Source organism: Leucoraja erinacea, chromosome 23 (assembly GCF_028641065.1).
Source record: "Leucoraja erinacea ecotype New England chromosome 23, Leri_hhj_1, whole genome shotgun sequence".
Taxonomy (NCBI): domain Eukaryota; kingdom Metazoa; phylum Chordata; class Chondrichthyes; order Rajiformes; family Rajidae; genus Leucoraja; species Leucoraja erinaceus.
This window is the reverse complement of record NC_073399.1, coordinates 9,316,618-9,335,587: the sequence shown is the minus strand read 5'-3', so window position 1 is coordinate 9,335,587 and position 18,970 is coordinate 9,316,618. Positions and strand designations below refer to the sequence as shown.

The 18,970-nt window shown below is 46.8% G+C and overlaps 1 protein-coding gene across 1 annotated transcript in view; it reads left to right on the top strand.

The window, feature by feature from the left end:
- Window positions 1-5,715: 5,715 nt before the first annotated feature.
- Window positions 5,716-18,970, top strand: part of gnav1 (guanine nucleotide binding protein (G protein) alpha v1) — a 53,583-nt gene continuing 40,328 nt past the window's right edge. Inside the window, exons 1-3 of the mRNA XM_055653814.1 lie at window positions 5,716-6,350; window positions 11,085-11,176; window positions 18,146-18,238. Coding sequence (XP_055509789.1) covers window positions 6,221-6,350; window positions 11,085-11,176; window positions 18,146-18,238 — 315 coding nt within the window. The 5' untranslated portion in view covers window positions 5,716-6,220. The remainder of the gene's footprint in view (window positions 6,351-11,084; window positions 11,177-18,145; window positions 18,239-18,970) is intronic.

Below are 18,970 nucleotides of genomic sequence, written 5' to 3'. Positions count from 1 at the left end.
AAAAAGTGTTTCTTCTTCTCCGTTCTAAATGGCTTACTCCTTATTATTAAACTGTGGCCCCTGGTTCTGAACTCCCCCAACATCGGGAACATGTTTCCTGCCTCTAGCGTGTCCAAACCCTTAACAATCTTATATGTTTCAATGAGATCTCCTCTCAACCTTCTAAACTCCAGATTGTACAAGCCCAGCTGCTCCATTCTCTCAGCATATAACAGTCCCTCCATCCCGGGAATTAACCTTGTAAACCTATGCTGCACTCTGTAATTCTGAATATTGGCTTCTTTTAAAATCGCTATCCATTGAGAATCTATTATATAGTACAGTTCTCAAATTTGACCATGACAAAATATATCACCTGCAATTATACCAGAGTTCCGAGGCGTGTAAGAATACTTAAGTATTTTTTAAATGTTAAGTGTTAAGTCAATGAACAGGAACAATTAAATTCTTTCATGCTGCAGCTTTAATGAAAATTTTGGTTAATATAGTAAATGTAAAAGTTTGAAGAAGGGTCCCAACCCAAAACATTCACCAGAGGTGCTGCCTGACCCGCTCAGTTTATTCCAGCATTGTGTGTCTATCTTCAGTAACTGTCACTGTTCTAATACAGGAAATCTGGCAGCGACTTTGTGCCCAGCAAGTTTCCATAACAACAATCTGATAACGACCAAATTAATTTTGTGCTTTTGAGCAAAGGTGAAATGTTAATCACAATATTGGAGAATTTACCAACATGTACCTAAAATGGTAGATGGGACGTTGATTTAGTACTTCACCTGAAACTACAAGAGTTTCTTCATTGCTGCACTTAAGTGGAAATTAATTTTTTAAGTAAGAGTTACAGCATAACTGCTGGATTTGGATTCCTTTATTGAACACGTTTTATTGAACAAGAATAGACCCCGGTGACTAGACTTTATTTGATTTGACTTGATTTAATTCATTGTCATTGCCTTCAATTAAGAGACAACGAAATTCCCTTACAGTCATACAAAAAATAAAATTAAAAACCCCACAAAAACACAGAATACAGTAGTCCACAACACACACATCCCCGCAGCGGCACTAAAGTTCCCCACTGTGAGGGAAGGAACCAAAGTCCAGTCAACCTCCTCTCTGATATTCCCCAATGTTCACCCGTGGTCGGGGCCTCCCGAGCACCCCGTAGTCGCCGCTACGGGCGGCCCGATGTTCAGGCCCTCTCGCCGGGAACGATGGAACCCGACGTCGAACGGGAGAACATCCTCAGCGGCCTGGACCTCTGAATCGGCCACCTTCCACCGGAGTCCGCGGCTCCCGATGTCCACAGGCCGCGCTGGGCGGAGATTCACGCTGGTGACCCCCGGCATAGGGTCCCAGGACTCCGTGATGTTAAAGTCAGCGCCACCTGCGCTGGGAGCTCCGCGATGTTGGAGCAGCGGCACAACATTCCGGAGCTCCAAGCGGCGATCCCAGGTAAGGCCTCGCCCGCTCCACGATGTATCGAGCGCAGCGCAGTGCCGCAGCTGCTGAAGCTCTGATCCAGTCCCGGCAGGAAACGCCGCGCCAATCCAGTTGGTAGGCCGTGGGGGGGGGGGCGAGGACGCGACTCGGATAATAGCCGCATCCTCGCCAGGAAGCAACTGAAGCACGGTTCCCCCCTTACCCTACCTGCTTCCACCACATAAAACTGAAAAAAACACACTCTAAACTCTAAACATAACAAATAGTAAAAGAGCCAACCAGACCGTGGGCGGAGGCAGCTAGTAACAGCGCCACCGGGTGTCCAGGGGGACATGGTGGGGGAATGGTGTGACCATTACATTCAAATTCAAGATCTGTTTCCTAAATATCTTCATCTGTATGCCCAAGGCTCTATATTGTAAATTCTAAAACTTATTGTTGTGGAGCATTATTCCAGTTTTTTTTAATTTACAAGGGCTACATGCGACTTACTGCCTGTGATTCCATTGAATTGTGTATGTATCTGCTTTCTACCAATAATGCAACACCAAAACATTCGGCCAAAAGAGAATGCAGATGCTGGAACATCTAGAACAAAAAAAGCAGAATACTGGAGAGAATCCAACAGTTCAAACTGCATCTGTGGAGCCAAAAAGTGTACGTACGTTGACGTTTTGGGTTGAGATTCTACATCATGGCTGAAAGGGTCCAGGAAATGTTACCTGTATATTGTAGTTGGAAGGGGTTAGCCGAGTGGGTGTTAAGTGGAGATAGACACAAAAAGCTGGAGTAACTCAGCAGGAGAGGCAGCATCTCTGGAGAGAAGGAATGGGTGACGTTTCGGGTCGAGACCCTTCAGACTGGTTAGAGATAAGGGAAATGAGAGATACAGACGGTGATGTGGAAAGATAAAGAACAAGTTATGCAAAATGATAAATATGCAAAAAAAGTAACGAAGATAAAGGAAAGGCCATTGTTAGTTGTGTGTAGGGTGAAAATGAGAAGCTAGTGCAATTTGGTTGGGGATGGATAGAGAGAGAGGGAATGCTGTCCCTCCAATTTGCATTTAGCCTCACTCGGACAATGGAGGAGACCAAGGACAGAAAGGTCTGTGTAGGAATGGGAAGGAGAATTAAAGTGTCCAGCAACCGGGAGGTCAGGTAGGTTCAGGTCGACTGAGTGAGGGTGTTCCGCGAAACGATCGCCCAGTCTGCGTTTGGTCTCGACGATGTAAGGGGAGGATGAAACAAGGCGGCGTTTGTGTGGAGAGAGACAGGTTTGGCATCTGGTGGGACCAGGTGGAGAGGGGATGATGGGCTGATGGAACCAGATGGGGGAAAAGATGAACAAAGGGGAGAGAACAATTACTGAAGAAGGGTCTCGACCTCCAGAGATGCTATCTGACTCGCTCGAGTTACTCCAGCATTTCGTATCTATCTTTGGAGAGAATAACTAGGTAGCCAATAATAAATGAATACATCCATATTCTGTGATCTCAATTCCACACTGTCTCATGTCTGACTACAGTTTAAGTGCCCAAATATAGTCTTTATCCTGGATGAAAGTCATAGTCTTATGGGACAATAGATGGCAAGGGATTAAAAACTTTAAGATAGACACAAAATGCTGGAGTAACTTAGCGAGTTAGGCAACACCCTGGAGGAAAAGAATAAGTGACATTTTGGGCCGGGATCCTCAAAACATTAACTTGTCCTCAATTACCTCAGGAAATGGGAATGATGAGCAATTGATTAAAAAATACAGCATATCTACTGATTCTTGATTTATTTTTTTTATGAAGACTTGAGCACTATATCCACAGGTAACAATTGCAACTGTAATAGCAGGTCACAATGTATTACCCGTCCAAAAAAGAACATGGATTTTTTTTTTTAAAGATATTGGCACAGATCTTATGACAGTTGATAATCTTTTGCCAGTAAATCAGACAGCTCGGTGTGTATGAAACAGATGTGTAGGAAGGAACTGCGGATGCTGGTTTAAACTGAAGATAAGGCACTCAAAGCTGGAGTAACTCAGCTGGTTAGGCAGCAACTCTGGAGAAAGGGAATAGGTGACGTTTCGGGTCGGGACCCTTCTTCAGACTGAGAGTCAGGGTTTTGATACATTATGTGTGTGGAATTCTCTGCCTCAGGTGGAGGCAGGTTCTCTGGATGCTTTCAAGAGAGAGCTGGATAGGTCTCTTAAAGGTAGCGGAGTAAGGGGATATGGGGAAAAGGCAGGAACAACATTTGGTACTGATTGGGGATGATCAGCCATGATCGCATTGAATGGCGGTGCTGGCTCGAAGGGCCTAATGGCCTACTCCTGCACCTATTGTCTATTTTGTGTCTAGTATGTAACAGAGTTGGACAACATTTCCACAAGGGCTTCTGCCAGACATAACATGTCTTCAGAGGTTCAGCCATACAGTATGTTGAAACATCTGTCTATGTTATAACATGTCCGCCATGTCGTTCCCGCACTAAAATGCTCTGCCTGGAATCTAATAGGATGTCGCCTCAAAGTGGCCGGTCCATGAGAGATTGTTGGTAATATTAAAGCCAAGGAACCTGAGGCTCTCAACCATCTCATTCAGCAGATGCTGCCTGATCTGGTGTGTGTTTCCAGTATTTTCCGTTTTATTCATCTCATAGTAGGTCAATTTGTACCTGGATACAATATTATGCATTATTTCCAGAACACTGCCCTTTTGCTCGTTCAACATTCATGAGATAACTCTAATTTTTTTTTAAAAAACACCAACAAAATGCAATTGTTGGAGATCTGAAATTGGAAAAAAAGCAGAAAATGTTGAAAATACGCAGCAGGTCAGGCAGCATCTGTGGAAAAACAAATAGTTACGTGGGTTTTGGTTTATGTGTCATTCCTAACTCACTGTATGTCATGTTGTCGCTTGCGGGCGGAGCACCAAGGCAAATTCCTTGTATGTGAATACTTGGCCAATAAACTTATTCATTTATTAATGTTTAAGATATGAGACCGTTTGTTAAAACTGACCTAAAAGGCTAATTCTATTGTGTAGAAAGGAACTGCAGATGCTGGTTTACATTGATGATAGACACAACATGTACATTCAAGTTTAACAAAGTCCAGTGAAAAGCTTTTATTGCATGCTATCAATCAAATTGGATAATATATATACTGATATTATTACAATACCATCTATATATTATCTGGTATTCCTTCAGATAATATTATACAGTCACGGGGTCATACAGCGTGGAAACAGGCCCTTCGGCCCAACTTGCCCATGCTGACCAAGATGCTCCATCTACACTAGTCCCACCAGCCTGCGTTTTGGCCCATATCCCTCTACTCCTTCCCTATCCATTTTTGCACATTCAAGCCAAACTCAAGTACAATAGGTAGCTTTGTACTTAATCCGGGATTGTGAAAATGTATAATTGAATTGAATAGAATACATGTGACAAATCAGAGTGAAATTCTTTGCTTGAATACCCAAAGTATGTAAATAGTGGCCATGTAAAGGGCGCGGCCACAGTTACAAAGTATCCCACGCAAGGTCCTCCTTTGTTTATCCTCCCCCCCCCTCTCTTCCCCTCCCCCACACGGGGTCCTCCTATTCTTTCTTCCACTGCCCCCTCCCCCCTCACTGCCCCCCCCCCCCCCCCCCCACAGCGCCCCCCCCCTTACCGACTCCTTTGTTCCCGGTGGCACAACCTCCGGCTCGGTTCAACACAGGCATAGTAATAATTTACTGAACTGTATGCAGAATAATACTCACTTTGCTTGTGATAATAAGGAACCATCGATTAATAGAGCAAAGGGAATGACACATAGTGCTATGCAGAATGGAATTCTCAGCACCTATATATATATAAATGTGTGTGTGTACATGTATGTGTATAAATGTGTGTGTGTGTGTGTGTGTGTGTGTGTGTGTATATATGTGTGTATATGTATATATATGTGTGTGTTACATGTGTGTATGTGTATAAATGTGTGTGTGTGTACATTTGTATATGTATATATGTGTGTGTACATGTGTGTATGTGTATAAATGTGTGTGTGTGTGTGTACATTTGTATATGTATATATGTGTGTATATGTATATATATGTGTGTGTGTACATGTGTGTATGTGTATAAATGTGTGTGTGTGTGTGTACATTTGTATATGTATATATGTGTGTATATGTATATATGAGTGTGTGTACATGTGTGTATGTGCACGTGTGTGTGTAAATATATATATATTATACACATAACTTTTTTTTCTAATTTGTTATACTGTTTACTGTTTACACATTGTGTTGTGCTGATGCAAGCAAGATTGTCATTGTTCTGTCTGGGACACAGGACAATTAAACACACTTGACTAGCAGTCATTAGCATTACAGCAGGTACATTAGTATCAAGACACATAATCTGCGTTATTCACATGTTGTTTAAAAATAAAAAAAGCCAAAACAAAGTGAACATTATTATTTAGCAAAGTTGGCTCTCAACAATTCCCAAAAACGAGGAGCCACCCTATTTAACAGGCAGACGTCATTTCCTTCAGGTTTCACCAGGGAGTGATTCAAACTTTTTTTGTAGAGTAGGGCACACAGAGAGAGAGAGGGACACACACACACACACACACACAAGTTTGCTGCAGGACTCCGCGTCATGTGGAACAACCGCGCTGGGCAGCCGGGAGGGAACTAGACCCCGCTCGACCTGAGAGTTTGGGGGTGAAACTATTCACCTGGCGCTTGGCTTCTCTTTTGAGTTTGCAATGGTCGGCGGCGATGGGTCTGTGCCTGGGACCAGAGAGCAGCGCCGAGCAGCGCCAGGCACGACTGCACAGCGACAGGATTGACCGAGCCCTCTACGAACACGCCAAGCTGGAGATGAACGCGGTAAAGATCTTGTTGCTAGGTCAGTAAAAGTTTGCTGGCTTCAGTTTGTTTGTTTGTTCTGTGGGTTTGAGCTGTGGCGGGCAGTAATGACACACGTTACTTTTAACCCTCCTATATTTAGATGCAGTTTCACTCTTCCTTCTTGGTAATATTTTTCTGTCTCTCTGTCTCTGGCATTACTTGTACCTTTTCCATTTGGAAGGCGTTTGCTGCCAATTCTCATTGGATTCTGTCTGAAGCAAAAGGTACAGAAGTGTGAAAACGCACACCTCCAGATTCAGGGACAGTTTCTTCCCAGCTGTTATCTGAATCATCCCACCAACAACCAGAGAGCTGTCCTGGACTGAAGAAGGGTCTCGACCTGAAACGTCAGCTATTCCTCCTCTCCAGAGATTCCTACCTGTCCCGCTGAGTTACTCCAGCTTTTTGTGTCTATCTAGTTTGTACCTCATTGGTGACCCCCCGGCCTATCCTTGATTAGTCTTTGCTGGCATTACCTTGCTCTAGACGTTATTGCCTTTAGCATGTATCTATATTCCACTGACTGGATAGCAGCAACAAAAGCTTTTCACTGTACCTCAGTACACATGACAATAAGCAAAACTTTACTTTAGAGATACAGCATGGAAACGGGCCCTTCAGGCCCACCGAGTCCGCATCGACTAGTGATCCACCCTACACACACACACACTAGGGACAATTTACACTTATACCAAGCCAATTAACCTATAAACCTGTACATCTTTGGAGTGTGGGAGGAAAACGAAGATCTCGTGGAAAACCCACACGGTCACGGGGAGAACGTGCAAACTCCGTACAGACCGCACCCGTAGTCTGGATCGAAGCCGACGCTGCAAGCGCTGTAAGGCAGCAAATCTGCACAGTGGTCGCCCCATTACTTTGTAAAACATTTCCCCGAGTTTAAATAATTTGGACTGAGCTCCTGTTGGGTGGGTTGCAAAATATTGACACTGGATTAAGATCTATTCAACGGTGATCTAGCTGCTAACGATGAAGGTGTCTGTGGCCGAGTCTTTACCTTGTAGCCCATATTTGAGTTTCAGCGGTTATTTTTGTGTCGAAAGTCGGCTAAAAAAACTTTTTTTCAATTGTAAAGACCCAGTTCAAACCAAACTCTTACAAGCTGCTATTCATCTATTTGGGTCAAACCAGCTTCACATGACTTCGATTTTAATTTTTTGGTTGGAATAACAAAAAATAAGGGATTCCATTGTGTGGAGCCGAGATAAATATTCAATAATCATTTAGTGATGAGAAGAGCATGACTGACCTCACGTCGGGCTAAATGAGAAACTTGTGAGTCATTCATTGCCTTACCCACCAAACACAAATTGCACTTCATTTCAAAATAACCTTTTTAAGTTAGTCATTAAGTGTTTAATTCAGGGCATTAAAAATGTCACAAGTTAGAAACTTTTCAGGAGAGAGGGGGAATTTAAATGGTTCTAATCATAAATTGGCAATTGCCTTTTAGGCAATCCGAATTCAAATTGGCTACACAATGGAGTCCTGGATGGTATCAGATGCAATCGCGGGACTGAGGCTATTGATTTTCTAACCTTGCTTAATTAGCGTGCATTGCGACTGTTCTCTATACTAATCACTTAAAATGGAGGCACAAGGAACTGCAGATGCTAGAATCGTGAGCAAAACACAAAGTGCTGGAGGAGCTCAGCGGCTCGGCGGCCATCTTGGGCCCCATCTTTGGGCGGCACGTTGGAGCAGCGGTTGAGTTGCTGCCTTACAGCGCCAGAGACCCGAGTTCGATACTGATAACGGGTGCTGTCTGTACGGAGTTTGTACGTTCTCCCTGTGACCACATGGGTTTTCCCCGGGTGCTCGTAAGGAATAGGAGTAGAATTAGACCATTCCATCATGGCTGATCCATTACTCCCTCCCAACCCCATTCTCCTGCCTTCTCCCAATAACCTCTAACGCCTGCTCCTGTTTCCTCCCACACTCCAAAGACGTACAAGTTTGTAGGTTAATTGGCTTTGGTAAAAATTGTGAATTGTCCCTAGTGTCCGGGCATCGCTGGTCGGTGCGGACTCGGTGGGCCAGAGTGCCAGGTCCGCACTGTATCTCTAAAGTCTTCGAGTTAATCTGTGCAGGATCTGAAGAAGGGTCCCAGCTTGAATTGTATTCAGTTCATTCTTTTTACAGATGAGTTGGAGTTGAGTTTGTCACATGGTACAGTGAAAAGCTTTTGTTATCTGCTAAACCTGTCAGCGAAAATACAATAAATGATTACAGTGGAGCCATCCACAGTGTACAGACAAATGGAATAATGTTTTATGCAAGATAAAGTCCCATCAAAGATAGTCCGAGGGTCTCCATTGAGGTAGTTAATAGCTCTGGACAGATCTCTAGTTGTTGATAGGATTGGGACAGATAACAGATGGGAAGAAACTGTCCCTGAATCTGGAGGTGTGTTTTTTCACACTACTGCACGTCTTGGCTTGGGGATTGGAGAGGGGAGAACTTGGGAGAAACAGAGAAAATAGGTGCAGGAGTAGGCCATTCGGCCCTTCGAGCCAGCGCCGCTATTCAATATGATCATGGCTGATCATCGAAAATCAGTACCCCGTTCCTGCTTTCTCAACATATCCAGTGAAAACGTTTAGTGCAAGGTAAAGTCCGATCAAAAGATGATCTAAGGATCTCCAATGAGGTAGACAGTCCAGGACTGCTCTGTAGTTGTTGGTAGTGTGGTTCAGTTGCCTGATATCAGCTGGGAAGAAACTGTTTGACCCGCTGAGTTCCTCCAGCACTCCATGTCTTGCCAAGTACCTAAAAGGTTGCTCCAAACCCTGTCCTCTGGGCCTGCCCATTAAGAAATACCTTGAATAATGTGATGTATCGGGTATGACAAATAAATGGGAGAGTGGGTGATTTCATGTGTCATTGTCTATCAGTCTGTGCCAGGCTGAGTATTTTAAGCTGTGTTTAGTTTTAAGGGCCTGTCCCACTGTACGAGGTAAATCAAGAGCTCTCCTGAGTTTAAAAAAAAATAAATCAAACTCGTGGTAAGTACGTAGAATGTACGTAGCGGGTACGTCGGAGCTCGGGACGTCTCTTAGCGGCTCGTAACGCTAACGGCAGGTACTTGGGAAACGTGGTAAGCTCGTGAAGATTTTTCAACATGTTGAAAAATTTCCACGAGAGCCCCGAGTACCTACGAGCGGCTATTACCGTAAATCTCCGAGTTCGAATCGGGGGAAACTCGGGAGAACTCTTGAATTACCTCGTACAGTGGGACAGGCCCTTTAGTTCAGAGATACAACGTGGAAACAAGCCCTTTGGCCCACCGAGTCCACGGGGACCAACGATCACCTGTTCACATTAGTTCTATATTATCCCAACTTCACATCCTGCACTCTGAGGGCAATTTACAGAAGCCAATTAACCTGCAAACTTGCACGTCTTTGGAGTGTGCGAGGAAACCAGAGCTCCCGGTGAAAACCCGCGCAGGCCACAGGGGGAACGTGCAAACACCACGCAGACAGCACCCGAGGTCAGGATCGAACCTGGGTCTCTGGGGCTGTGAGGCACCAACTTTACCGCTGCGCCACCGTGCCGCAGGACATCTGTGGGGGCTCTGGAACTCCAACCGGAGCTGGCAGACCTGGACACCCGAAACGTCACCTATTCCTTCGCTCCATAGATGCTGCCTGACCCGCTGAGTTTCTCCAGCATTTTTGTCTACCGATGATGCAATTCCGTTCAGTTTAGAGATACAGTGCAGAGAAATGCTGGAGAAACTCGGGGGTGAGGCCGCATCTATGGAGAGAAGGAAATGGGCGACGTTTCGGGTCGAGATCTTTATTTTGTGGCGTGGTTTCAGTCAGTGAGACGAGTACACACGACTACAGTCGAGCCACCCTCAGTGTACAAAATCACCTTGCCGTTCAGAAACGGGGCAATATTTTCACATTGCATAGGGTGCTTGAGAGAACAAGCCAGGAATACAATAAGCAGTTATTGGTGTTCTTAATTAGAGAGGCTTAAAAGAGTGGAGCAGTTGGGTGTAGTTTAGAGATACATCTCGGAAACAGGCCCTTCGGCACGTCGAGTCCGCGCCGACCAGCGATCCCTGCACATTAACGCTATCCTACAGTCACTAGGGACAATTCTTACAACTTCATGAATCCAATTGACCTATAAATATTTACGCCTTTGGAGTAAGTGGGAGGAAACCCGGAGCACCCGGGGAAAACCCACGCAGGTCAAAGATCAGTTTATTGTCACATGGACCAATTGAGATACAGTGAAACTCGAATTACAAGTCACAGGGAGAATGTACAAACCCCGTAAAGACGGCACCTGTAGTCAGGATCGAACCTGGGTCTCTGGCGCCGTGAGGCAGCGACTCTACCCCCGCGCCACCGTCCCTTGTAAAGAGTGGCCGCAGATCATCTACGGGGACCAGCACGCAGAGAGTGGCCTGGCCTGGGCACGGAGTTGGCCTGGGCACGGAGGAATTCCCTTCCTCATTTTATTTGGTACAATCCAGTTTGCATGTTCTCCCCGTGACCTGCGTGGGCTTTCTCCGAGCTCTTCGGTTTCTTCCCACACTCCAAAGACGTGCAGGTTTGCTTGGTATAAGTGTAAATTGTCCCTGGTGTGTGTAGGATGGTGTTGGTGTGCGGGGATCGCTGGCCGGTCTGGGCCGAAGGGCCTGTTTCCGTGCTGTATCTCTAAACTAAACTAAACTAAACTACATCTGTTCCAGGTGCAGCTGAGAGTGGGAAGAGCACTTTGGTTAAACAAATGAAGATAATTCACCATCACGGATTCACTGAAGAGGAGCTCATAAGTTTCAAGGTATTGGCAAAAGATAGAACATTTCGATCAAATGAGCGCTATAAGATTAAAGAAGTGAGACCTCCAATAAATGCTATTCATTCATCTACCTCAAAGGAATCGCTGGTTAATTAATATCTGGCTGATTAACATGCAAGAGAGAGAATGTCTTTAATTATTCTTATTAAAATAGTCATTTAATAGTTTAGTTTAGTTTATTGTCATGTGTACCAAGGCACGGTGGAATGCTTTTTGTTGCTGCTATCCAGTCAGCTGAAAAATGTTACAAGATTAGAGTGAGCAATTTACAATGTTATAGATACATGATAAGGGAATGACGTTTAGTGCAAGGTAAAGCCAGCAAAGTCAGATCAAGGATAGTCCGAGGGTCACCAATGAGGTAGATTGTAGTTGGGGACTGCTCTCTGGTTGTGGTAGGATGATTCAGTTGCTTGATAACAGATGAGGAGAAACTGTCCCTGAATCTGGAGGTGTGCGTTTTCACACTTCTGTACCTTTTGCCCGATGGGAGAGGGGAGAAGAGGGAGTGGCCGGGGTGAGACTGGTCCTTGATTGTGCTGCTGGCCTTGCCGAGGCAGGGTGAGGTGTAAATGGGAGTCAGTGGAAGGGAGGTTGGTTTGTGTGATGGTCTGGGCTTCGTCCACAATTCGCTGCAATTAGCCATCGGAGCAGAATTGGGCTCTTCAGCCCATCGAGACCCGGCTGCTGTCAGTACGGAGTTTGCACGTTCTTCCCGTCACCTACATGGGTTTTCTCAGGCTTCTGTGAGTTGTAAATGATCCCCAGTGTGTAGGATAGTGCTAGTGTGTGGGGCGATCACTGGTCTGCATGGGACTCACTGAGTCAAAGAGCCTGTTTCTGTGCAGTATCTCTTAAGTCTAACGAGTCTACTCTGCCATTCAATAATGGCTGATCTATCTTACCCTCTCAACCCCGATCTCCTATCTGGTCCCCGTAACCCATGACAACCGCGCTAATCAAAAGCCCTCTCTAATTCGTCATTGTGAAGCACAATTAGTGGGTGAAGAGAGAAATATGTACGGCAGGTAATACAAGGAACTGCAGATGCTGGTTTGCAAACAAAGACAAAGTGCTGGAGTAACTCAGCGGGCTCAGCAGCATCCCTGGGGAACATGTCCGACAGTGATGCTGCCTGACCTAACGTGTGCACGCCAAGTTTTTTGATTGTACTTCAATTTGATTAATTGAAAGAAACAGCATTGAAACGGGTCTTTCAGTCCACACCGACAAGCGAGCGGCCATTCACGTTCTAGTTCTGTGCTATCCCAATTTCACAACCACCCACCCTACACAACAAGGGCAATTTACAGAGGGCCAATTAGCCGACAAACCTGCTTTTGATTAGCACGGGTGTCGGGGGTTACGGGGAGAAGGCAGGAGAATGGGGTTTGGAGGGAGAGATAGATCAGCCATGATTGAATGGCGGAGTAGACTTGATGGGGCCGAATGGCCTATTTCTGCTCCTTCAACATTGGGATGTGGGAGGAAACCGGAGCACCCGGTGGAAACCCACGCGGTCACAGTGAGAACGTGCAAACTCCACACAGACAGCAGCCAAGGTCGGGGTCAATCCTGGGTCTCTGGCGCTGTGAGGCAGCAGCAGCTCTACCCGCTGCGTCATCGCTGCACCTTTAGCCAGGAGTGGGGTGGCAGGGGTGGGGGATGAACTCCAAGGGGAAGTTAACTACAAGAAGTAAACACAGATGGGGAATTTGCTTGGCAGATATTTACTAAACTTTAGACTTTAGAGATACAGTGCGGAAACAGGCCCTTTGGCCCGCCGAGGCCACACTGACCCGACGATCACCCCGTACACTAGCACTATCCTACACACACTAGGGACAATCTACAATTTTACCGAAGCCAATTAACCTGCAAACCTGCACGTCTTTGGAGTGTGGGAGGAAACCGGAGCACCCGGAGAAAACCCACGCAGGTCACGGGGAGAACGTGCAAACTCCGTACAGACAATAATAAACCTCCGTGACAGTAATAAACCTCCTAAATGGTCGCCCCAGTACAGGAGGGACGTGGTAACTTTTAGAAGGTGCAGGACGCATTTACCAGAGTACCGACCGCCTGGTTCAGGGGGTATTAGCTACAGGGAGATGTTGGACAGACTTGGATTGTTTTCTCCAGAACACTGGAGGTTGAGGGGAGACCTGATAATTTATCTGTATATTACTGAAACTCTCATCTTGTTTGTACCTATATATTTTTTGTACCTGTATTTGTATGTACCTATATTTGTATATACATTTGAACCTATATTTGCACAAAAATAGTACACGATAGCGCTATAATTTTTGGTCCACCTTACCATTGTCCTGCGATGTAAATTCCCTTCAGATTGATGGTATATTTTACAAGTTATTGACATTTATAACTCGAAACAACTTAAAACAGCACCCCCACTTATTCGCGTGTGCGCAGTTGGAGCTTTTCCAGATTTTTATATCATATCCTATAACGATGTGTGTGTGTGTATAATCGCATCTGCTCGAAAAAATGGTCCTCTAACAGTAACAAAAATTACATATTCCTGTAGAGTTTTGTACCGTGGAGTCCAAAATTGTGTTATCTGAAAGATTCATGCTTTATTTCTCAAGTTATTTATGAAAATGTTCAAAAATCTCTAAAAACTTGAAAAAAACAACTGTCTTACGCTTATTCCCTGTGCATAGCCCTGCTCACAACATTGTTGCTATCCATGTACACCGAGTCCTGCTAGCCCTAGCAAGTGCAAATGCATTTTTTTTAAGTTTAAAAATGAGGGAGGCTGAATAAGGCGAAATGAACAGCCTCTGAGCAGTTGTTGGCTATGGTGAGTGCTGAAATATTGCGTTGGGGAAACGGGTGAGTGTTGGAATATTGCCTTGGGGAACGGGTTGCGTTGGGGGACCAGGCCTCCTGTAGGGGCTATGGGTGAGTGGTGGAATATTGTGTTGAGGAATGAGTCGCGTTAGGGGACCCAACGGGTCCCACTTGGTCTAATGCCTATTAAAAGTCTGATCTGGTGTGTGGGTGCCAGGGGTGGTGATGGAGGCAGATACAATAGTGGCCTTTAAGAGTGTTTTAGATAGGTACATGCATGTGCAAGGAATGGAGGGAAGAATGGTGGAAGAAAGAACCGCAGATGCTGGTTTTAAATGGCTTACCCCTTATTCTTAAACTGTGGCCCCTGGTTCTTGGGGGAGTCCTGTAGAACGGAGATGAGAAAATACTTTTTCCACACAGAGAGTCGCGAGCCTGTGGAATTCTCTGCGTCAGAGGGCGGTGGAGGCCAGGTCTCTGGATGCTTTCAAGGGAGAGCTAGACAGAGCGCTTGAAGATAGCAGAGTCGAGGGATATGGGGAGAAGGCAGGAACGGGGGAACTGATTGTGGATGATCAGCAGCTATGATCGCATTGAATGGCGGTGCTGGCTCAAAGGGCCGAATGGCCTACTCCTGCTCCTATTGTCTATTGTCTGAATCGAAGGTAGGCACAAAATGCTGGAGTAACTCAGGGGGCGAGGCAACATCTCTGGAGAGAAGGAATGGGCGACGAAACGTGGCCTATTCCTTCTCCACCAGAGATGCTGCCTCGCCCGCTGAGTTACTCCAGCATTTTGCACCTACCATCACAAATGGTGGAGTTAGTCTTGGCATCATGTTCAGCACAGACATTGTGGGCCGAAGGGCCTGTTTCCCTGCCGTACCGTACAATATCCTCAACTTAAAAACCTCTCGGCTTCCCTGCCTCCGACAGCAACAAGAAGTTCTAATTATCAAAAAGTAAACCAGGCCCTAGCCAAAGTGTAATAGATTCCTTATGAAAACAGGAACCTGTCCAACAGCATTCCTTGCCCCTCTTAATACACTCACTGCCTTCCACTTGTCTGATAAAGTGCAATGTCAATAGAGCGGTCTCGCAAATAATGAATTAATCCAGGCTGTTTGCTACTGTACAGAGGGAGTGACTCCTCCCCCCCCCCCCCCCCCCCTCTCTCCATCCCCTCCCCCACCCAACGCGTACCAGCTTCAAAGTCGTCCAGTCCAGTCCCATCACCAACACTCGGTTTCAATGGCCTGTTTCCCTCAAAGATCCTACCGCGAGCAAGATTGTCCGCTCGACGAAAAAGACGTAGTACGGCCATGGGCAGATTCATGGGTCATTTCCGGCCCCATTTCCGTAACCGGCTTCCGTCTCCGCACCAAAGATCCCGTCGCGGAGCAAAGAAAACTAGTGCGGAGACGGAAGCCGATTACGGAAACATCCTCATAAAAATAAAAGTTCTTTGGTAAAAATCTTCTCCTCATTTTCAGAATTATAATTTATTAACACAAACTGTTCCCCCGCAACGTTGATTACACTGCGAGTCGGTCGGGTCGGGTTACTAAAATGGATGAATAAAAGTCCCACGTTCCGTTCCGTTGCGTACTACACGTCAGCCCATTGCATTTAGCAGCAGTGGTCTATCTTGCTCCGTCCGCTATAGGATCTTTGATTTCCCTTATCAGCATCTCTTTTTTTGCACGTCTTTCATTCATTTGTTCTGTATCTGTCTGCATCACTGTCTATATCTCTTGTTTCCCTCTCCCCTGTCTCTCAGTCTGAAGAAGGGTCTCGACCCGAAATGTCACCCATTCCTTCCCTCCAGAGATGCTGCCTGACCCGCTGAGTTACTCCGGCTATTTGTATCTCCGGTTTAAAACCAGCATCTGCAGTTCCGTCCCATGCAATGACTCCTTATAGTTTGAGTTTCCCGCACCTGTGATGGGTGAAATAAAAATTTGACTCCCAGCTACAGCGATGGGGGTGATGATGATGGTTTGAATTATGAATGAGGTGGGGGGACTAGTTTAGGGAGACATTTCAAGACTGCAGAAGGCATGGGCAGCAATGCTGGGTTTAATGCATTTAATTCAACGTTTTAGTTATTTTTAGTTTTAGAGATACAATCCCACCGGGACGGCAGCGACCAGCGACTGCCCGGCACATTGACATTACCCTGCACACACTAGGGACAATTTACACTTGCAGAAAGCCAATTACCCTACTAACCTGCACGTCTTTGGAGTGCGGGAGGAAACGGAAGGTCTCGGCGAAAACCCACGCAGGTCACGGGGAGAACGTACAAACTCTGTCATTTTGCACTTTATAGTAGGTAGCGCAGCGGTAGAGATGCTGCCTCACAGCGCCAGAGACCCGGGTTCGATCCTGACCACGGGTGCTGCCTGTACGGAGTTTGTACGTTCTTCCCGAGACCTGTGTGGGTTTTCTCCGGGTGCTCTGGTTTCATCCCACACTCCAAAATCTTGCTGGTTTGTGGGTTAATTGGCTTGGTAAAATTGTAAATGGCCCTTGATGTGTGAAGGAGATTGTTAGTGTGCGGGGATCGCTGGTCGGTGCAGACTCGGTGGGCTGTAGGGCCTGTTTCCGCGCTGCAATTCAAAACTAAACTACATAAACTACAAAAGCATATTATACGTTAACCAAATCATTCCTGGGATCATTCTCGTAAACCTCCTCTGGACCAGCTGGTAGCACATTCTTCCTCCGATATGAGGCTGTAGGGCCTGAATGAGAAGCTTCATTCAGATTTGACGGACACTAACCCATCGTGAAAACGTCATTGTGTTCCTTTGGGAACTATCCCTTCCCTCCAGATTCCCACACTGACCTTTCTGTCCTGGGCCCCCACTGTCAGAGTGAGGCCAGCGTTTTGGAGGAGCAGCACCTCATATTTCTCTGGGCAGCTTACACCCCAGCGCATGCACATTGTTCAACTTCACAACTTTACCTCTGTCCCTGCCCCATGTTCTACTGTCCTCCTGTCAAATAGTGTTTTTGTAGAAGGAACTGCAGGCTGCCTTTTGAACATAGACAGCCCTGTGTAACTCCTTTGTCTCTCTGGAGCGAAGGAATGGGTGACCTTTGTGCAGACTTCACGCTGAGGACTGCCCCAAAACGCCCCATGCCTCACCAAGATGCTCGTCCCGCATTCAGCCAGGATTAGGGGAGGATTTTCCTAATCCCAACCGCCCGGAGTTTATCCGGGGTGCAGCCGGGTGCGACGGGACGCTGTGCGAGTCCCACTGTGTGATGGCGATGGCACAGAACGCCAATGGTCACTCGTGTAAACTTCACACCGATGCTGTCAGTACTCGAGGGGCCTGAGCTCTAGGGAGAGGTTGAGCAGGCCGGGACTCTATTCCTCGGAGCGAAGGAGGATGAGGGGTAGTCTCGATCCCGACTGCGGGTGCTGTCTGCATGGAGTTTGTGCGTTCTCCCCGTGACCTGCGTGGGGTTTCTCCGAGATCTTCGGTTTCATCCCACTCTCCAAAGACGTACAAGTTTGTAGGTTAATCAGCTTAGTATAATTGTAAATTGTTCCCAGTGTGTGTGTGGGATAGTGTTAATGTGCGGGGATCGCTGGTCGGTGCGGACTCGGTGTCGGAAGGGTCTGTTTCGGCGCTGTATCTCTAAACTAAACTAAATCTTACAGAGGTGTATAAAATCACGAGAGGAATAGATAGGGACAGTCTTTTACCTAGAATCGAGAACCAGAGGACATAGGTTTTTAAGGTGAGGGGGGAAAGATTTAATATGAACCTGAGGGGTAACATTTTCACACAAAGGGTGGTGGGTGTATGGAACAAGCTGCCAGAGGAGGTAGTTGAGGCTGGGACTATCACATTTAGGAAACAGTTACATGGATAGGACAGGTTTAGGGGGATATGGACCAAACGTAGGCAGGTGGGACTAGTATAGCTGGGACATGTTGGCCGGTGTGGGCGAGTTGGGCTGAAGGGCCTGTTTCTACACTGTGTCACTCTATGACTACCTGCACCTCAGTTTCCACGCTGTATCATTCTATATCACTGTGTTGACACTGTACAAGTTGCTGTTGTTGTCCTTCGCTCCAATGCTGATCGTGTTGGACTGTCTGCTCTTCCTCCACTAGCCGGCCGTGCTGGACAACCTGCTGGGCTCCATGAAGTTTGTGCTGCAGGGCATGGGCATGCTGCGCATCAACCTGGCCAACCCCAAGAACACGGTGAGTGTGTGGGGGGGGGGGGCAAGGAACGGGGGCCGCCGCGTCTCTGCTCGCCTGGGGAAAGATTATAGACCAGGCATTCAGAGATACGGTGTGGAAACAGGCCCTTCGGCCCACCGAGTCCGCGCCTGCTAGTGATCCCCGAGTACACTCGCACTATCCCAATTCACCTACAAACCTGCACGTCTTTGGAGTGTGGTAGGGAACCGGAGCACCCGGAGGAAAACCTACGCAGGTCACGGGGGGAACGTGCAAACTCCGTACAGACAGCACCCGTAGTCAGGATCGAACCCGGGTGTCTGGCGCTGTGAGGCGGAAACTCTACCGCTGCACAGCCACGAATGTGGAAGTGGGTGAACGAGGTCTTCTATCTCTGGCGAGTAGGGCTGATCTGAGACACCGCGTCTGAGAGGGCAATGGAGGCAGATTCGACAGGAGCTCTGTAAAGGGCTTGGCTAACGCAATCAAGGGATATGGGGAGAAGGCAGGAACGGGGAACTGATTTTGGATGATCAGCCATGATCACGTTGAATGGCGGTGCTGGCTCGAAGGGCCGAATGGCCTCCTCCTGCACCTATTGTCTATGTTTCTATGTAACGCTTCCCTCAGCTGAGAGAAATAAGGGCTGGAGAGGATGAGCATAGGGACCATACCCCAAATTAGATACTGTCTGTGTGGAGTTTGCACATTCTCCCCGTGACTGTGTGGGTCACCACTGGGAGCCCCGGTTTC